The sequence below is a fragment of the Atta cephalotes genome, assembly GCF_000143395.1.
Source record: "Atta cephalotes unplaced genomic scaffold scaffold00055, whole genome shotgun sequence".
NCBI lineage: Eukaryota > Metazoa > Arthropoda > Insecta > Hymenoptera > Formicidae > Atta > Atta cephalotes.
Window position 1 is genome coordinate 196,233 of NW_012130119.1, and position 5,471 is coordinate 201,703.

General features: G+C 30.9%; 1 protein-coding gene across 1 annotated transcript in view; it reads left to right on the top strand.

Moving 5' to 3' along the window:
* The first annotated feature begins 4,280 nt into the window (after positions 1 to 4,280).
* Positions 4,281 to 5,471, top strand: part of LOC105623254 — a 2,074-nt gene continuing 883 nt past the window's right edge. Inside the window, exon 1 of the mRNA XM_012204652.1 lies at positions 4,281 to 5,186. Coding sequence (XP_012060042.1) covers positions 4,281 to 5,186 — 906 coding nt within the window. The remainder of the gene's footprint in view (positions 5,187 to 5,471) is intronic.

Here is a 5,471-nt window from a genome sequence, read left to right on the forward strand (position 1 = left end):
TACACACACACACACACACACACACACACACACACACACACACACACACACACACACACACACACACACACACACACACATTGACGCATCCTAAAGATTTTTCTCCCTTTATTATCCCTTATTTCTATTTTATAATGATCTTTTACGATTATATACGGTTTCCCTAACTGAAGGTATTCATCAAATATCGGCACACGATATCGTTTTTTTTTTCTGTCAATTCTAATTCCCAAAAACTACAGATAACACATATATAATAGAAGGAAATAGAAGGAAATAGAAAGATAGAAAAGCAATTTACTTTTAATAATAATTTTAATAATAACTTATTTAATTACAATTCTTTATCAGAAATTATTCTTGTTTCCCTTGCTTTTTCTTTTCTCTTTTGTTAAAAAAAAAAATATATATATATATATCAAATAACATGTTAATAAATATCAAGAGAGAAAGGATATAAAAAATCTTCTGATATGCTAAATCTTTTCCCCTTACTGACTTTTCACTTCTGTTATCTTGGACTCTCGGTGATTATTATGTATTTATTATAGATAAACCGCAAAAAAAGTGAAACGCCAGTGCAGGAATGACAACTCGGACCTGTGATATTGTAATCCGTGCTCATAATCCGTGCTCACAATGTACATTTATTTAAAATTGTGACGATCTGATTTGTTAGTGAAATGATTTAACTGAAGTGATGACAACAAATGATAACATTCGTTCGTCATCTACTTTCGTTAGTGCCTAATCGTTAACTTAGGTATTAGATAGGTATTAGATAGTGATAGTTATTGCGTGTCTTTCGATATATTTCTAAACTTCTCGATGCTAAAAGTTTTGAACCAAATAAATAATTAAATAGTTAAATTATCTAAATTGCAAGTGTCACAAATTACGAACTGAGTTTCGGATTCCACATCGTTAAAACTTCAGAAAAATTTTTTCCTTTCTGTTTCGTTCAATTTCATTTATTCTCCAGGATTGCATTATTTGATTTATTTTAAATTATGAAATTCTAAGTCCCTTTGAACAAAGGTTCCATCAGAGTTCCTTGTTTTTCTATCATGTGTTTTATCAGCAACAAAAGATATGGTCAACGCAAAGTTGACAAACACTTTTTTAATTGATCAGTTTGTAAAATTGGTCTTCTAATTGGCCCATTAAACGCTTCAAAGCATTGACTTTGATCATAGCCAAAATATTCAGGTAGTCATACCTGCAATCAATAGAAAATTTTTTAAAACACACTATCTCCACCAGAATCAAGAATTTGTGGTGGTCAAAGTCTCGCTACAAATGCTTTGAAGCGTTTGATGGCTCAATTAGAAGAAAGAATTTTACAAACTGATCAATTAAAAAACGCTTCAAAACATTTGCAATATCACGTTGACCGTACTTTTTATCTCGACTTTTCTCCTGCGTAAAGGGTCACGTGATCATTTCCATAGGCTCGTATCTAATAAATATGAGGCGCCGACGGGTCCGTAATCTCGTTTTTTCTTTTGTAAACAACTGCATTTTTCTTGTTTTTTTCTCCAATCAATTCATCTTGTTCAATCAAAATAGAACGAACAGATAGAGAGGGAGACTGATATAAAAAAATTGTATTTTTCCCTTTAAAATCGCGATATTTTTATTTCTTTTTAAAATGAGAACCGAGATATTTAAGCCTATTCTACAATGTGCTTTTTGCTTCTTATTATTCTTTTTACTATTTTTTATATCTTGTCTTTTTGCTTCTTATCCAGTTTTTTGTTTTATGTCACCCGAGATAAAAATTAATGAACTTCGAAAGAAGCAAGAAATATAATTGTCGATAAAACAATATTTGCAAAGGAGAAAAAAGCAAGATAGGAAACAAAGAGCGCATTGTAGAACAGGCTTTAGAAGATGTCATCCTAGATGGCACAAAGAGTTCAAAAAGAATTCAACAGGGTTAGTGGATAATAACTAGTTAAAACATTAAAAGTTAAAATGTTAATACTTTTAACTTAACTTAATTAATTTTAAATGCATTAAATTTTAATTTAACTAAATTACTTTTAAACGTTAACTTTTTAACTTTTTTTTAACAATTTTTTATTTCTTTTAAATATCTTAGAAAAATAATAAGACATAATAAGACTAAGAGCGTATATTCGTAATCTGTTCATATTTTAAGACCATCTTAAGTAATTTCTTAAGATGCTAATATAGCTTTTTGATTGATTTATGCGGTTATGCCAAATCTTAAGTCGTAAGAAATTGACCAATTACAGTCAAATATTCTTCTCGCATTCGATTGTAATTGGTCAATTTCTTATGATTTAAAACTTATTAATTACTGATCTTGTATCTTCTCTATGCACTGACTGTTTTTTAAAGTTATATAACTTTATATAGTTTTATAGTTATATAGTTATATAGTTATATAGTTATATATACTTTATATAATTATATAGTTATATATTATATAGTTGTGTTATATATTCATATCACATATGAATAAAAAAATTAAAAATTTAATTTACTTAATAATCTATATTGTAGTTATTTAATCTCATTTTAAGAAAAATTAGAACATTTTGATCTAAAAAATAATTTTTTTTAAATTAACTTTTTTTTTAACTTAAGTTAATTCAATATTGACTTAACTTACGTTAATTTTTTATTCCTTCTTTTACTTTTAACTTATACTTCTTAAACTTTTAACTTAACTTCATTAATATTGTAAAGCCATTAACTTTAACTTTATTCAGTTAAAAAAACATTAACTTACCAACCCTGGAATTCAGTGATATGTCATCATTCTGAAAGAATTCTTATTGCATCTAAAAATGAATTCAAAATTGATGGCATATTACAGAATTCTTTTTGAATTCTTTTGAACTCTGCTATCTGGGATTAGAATGGGATATTTTTTATGACAGTCGAATAAAAAGAAGTTGTGTTTTTTCTTTTGAAACCGCGGAATTTTATTCAAAACATTTTTTCTAAGATAAAAGTAAATGAAAATCTGGGATATGAAATGATGGTATATGATGAAAATAAAAGGGGCGCAGATGTACCCTCTCATTATACGCGCCTGAGGCGGAGGTCTCCGCGTCTACTCACTGCGCATGCGCGCCTCTCCATGTCATCCAGCTGGAAACGATACATGAATACATCACGAATCACGATACTCTCTCATTTTGTAGTTGAAGATGGCCGCTTAAAGTATCTCGTAAACATGTGTTCTCTAAAGATGTACCCGTCTGAGATAGACAACCTCGCCTCTGCGAAATCGACAGGAATTGACACTGCAATCGGTATAGATTATTTAGGGTGTAGAACAAGATCCGCTTTGTCCACATACGATTGCAATTGGGTGGAAAATCCGAAAGGCCACTACATCGTCTGCGAGGACTCTTCTATATCACGTAAGTCAAGAGAGTGTACGTGACATGCGACGCGTACGTCACGCAATACATGCACGTGTATGCGTGTATGTGCATGGATGACTGTATCTCAATGACTGATTCTACGTCATATAAAATCTATACGCGCTAAATAATGCGATTACGATGAATGCCCGAAACGTGCTTGCCAATGTGCGTAGGCGTCATAATGCATACTACGATGCATCATGTTTCCCATAGCACAGTATTTTTCCATGTAACCATTATTGTTGAGATCCACGATACATATCAGTGATACAGATATGCTAAAAAATATCGGATGATATTCCGGCCAATGTCTCGTAAATACTTAATACCAACACTCTTTGTCAATTGTTCTAACGATTTTGTAATCGGCTGAAGATAAGGAGGATCGTTTTAGATAAGAATTTTTTTTACAAGAATTGAGCCTCAGAAATCAAATAAATGCTTATTGACTTTTCGTTGATAAGATCTTTTATTAATTGGAATTTAGAAGATTGTTGAAAGTAGAGCAAGTTAGAAAAAATAATTAATGATTGTAGAGAAAAAATCTATTTTGGGATTAAAGAATATATGTATGATATATTAATGAGATCCTAAAGTCGTCTGTTTTACCGACTCAATAGGACTTACATACATTTGATTTACATGTCATTGACACTCACTATGCACTATTACATCGATATCTCAGGCATAAATATGTATACATTTTCCAACTAATCTTTTATATTAGATAAACCTAATTCTAAGAACTCAATATTGTTCATGTAATCCATAGTCTAAACTGAGATTTTTATATTCTAGATCACAGTAGAGCAAAGCATCAGCTAAGCTGTTTTGGTGTTGGCCAAACCATATGTCGGATGGAATCTATTAAGTATGGCGATTATGAGCAAAACAGCATCATACGATTGTCTGTTAGACAGTAAGAAGCTTGATAGCTTAGATAACATGAATATTTCAGATTCCATTCAGGTCACCAAACAGATTAATAGCTCAACAATGTCGAGCTCACCCAAAAGTACACGTAGGAAAAGAAAACCGAAGGCACGCAAAAAGAAGAGAACTAAAGGGAAATACATGACCAAAGTACGTTGTATAGCAAATTCTTTGAATTACAATTATTGCGAAGATAGCAATAATAAAATGCCTGATGCAGAAGAAAATTCGATTCGATCGCTGACAGTATCGGAAAGCTCCATCGATCTTGAAGATTGGATCGTTTTTGGAGACGACGAATTGTATGAAACATGTAATAAACAAAGAACGAAAACATCCTCTCCTATTGAAACACATTATACACCTATTTTCAATTCTTCAATGAGGAACAACGATAATTCTTGCAAGGATTCCAACAGCGATGCTTCCATTCGTTTGCGATCATTATCAGAAAGTTCCACCAATTCTGAAGACAGTAATTATGTTTCTATAACTTTAGACGAGGAAGAAGCAACGGAAAGGTCGAGAAAGCATTACGATTGTTTAACGAAAATGAACGACGAACGCCACAAGGATTATAACAGACAAATGCAGAAGAATTTGTTTCAACACCGTCGATTGCCGTCAGACAGTTCTGAATGTTCTGATGACTTTATTAGTTTCGAAAATACGGATTCTAATAATTCCGAAAATACTTATACTTCTACCGGTTCCTTTGCTACTGAAGAAGTCGATGGCTGTGTTGAGACGAACTTACACGATGGAGACAACCAGCTAGATGACTCGATCATCTTTGCTGATAGCTTTGAAGATAATGAAGAATTAAAAAACACGCAAACAAAAAAGGTATTTAAGAGCTCTCAATACTTACATTAGGCATCTTATATGATTTCAGAAACGATAAAATAGAAAAATTTATTGTAAATATAGTATATTAAAATTAAAATTAAAAATCTTTAAAGGCTCAGCGAACTAATAAATTCAATAAAATTCATATAAAGGCTAAATAAGCCAAGCACGTGCAAAAAAGAATATATATATATATATATATATATATATATATATTATATAACTAAATACTAATAACTAATAATAGTTAGTAAGTAATTATTAATTATATATATATATTTA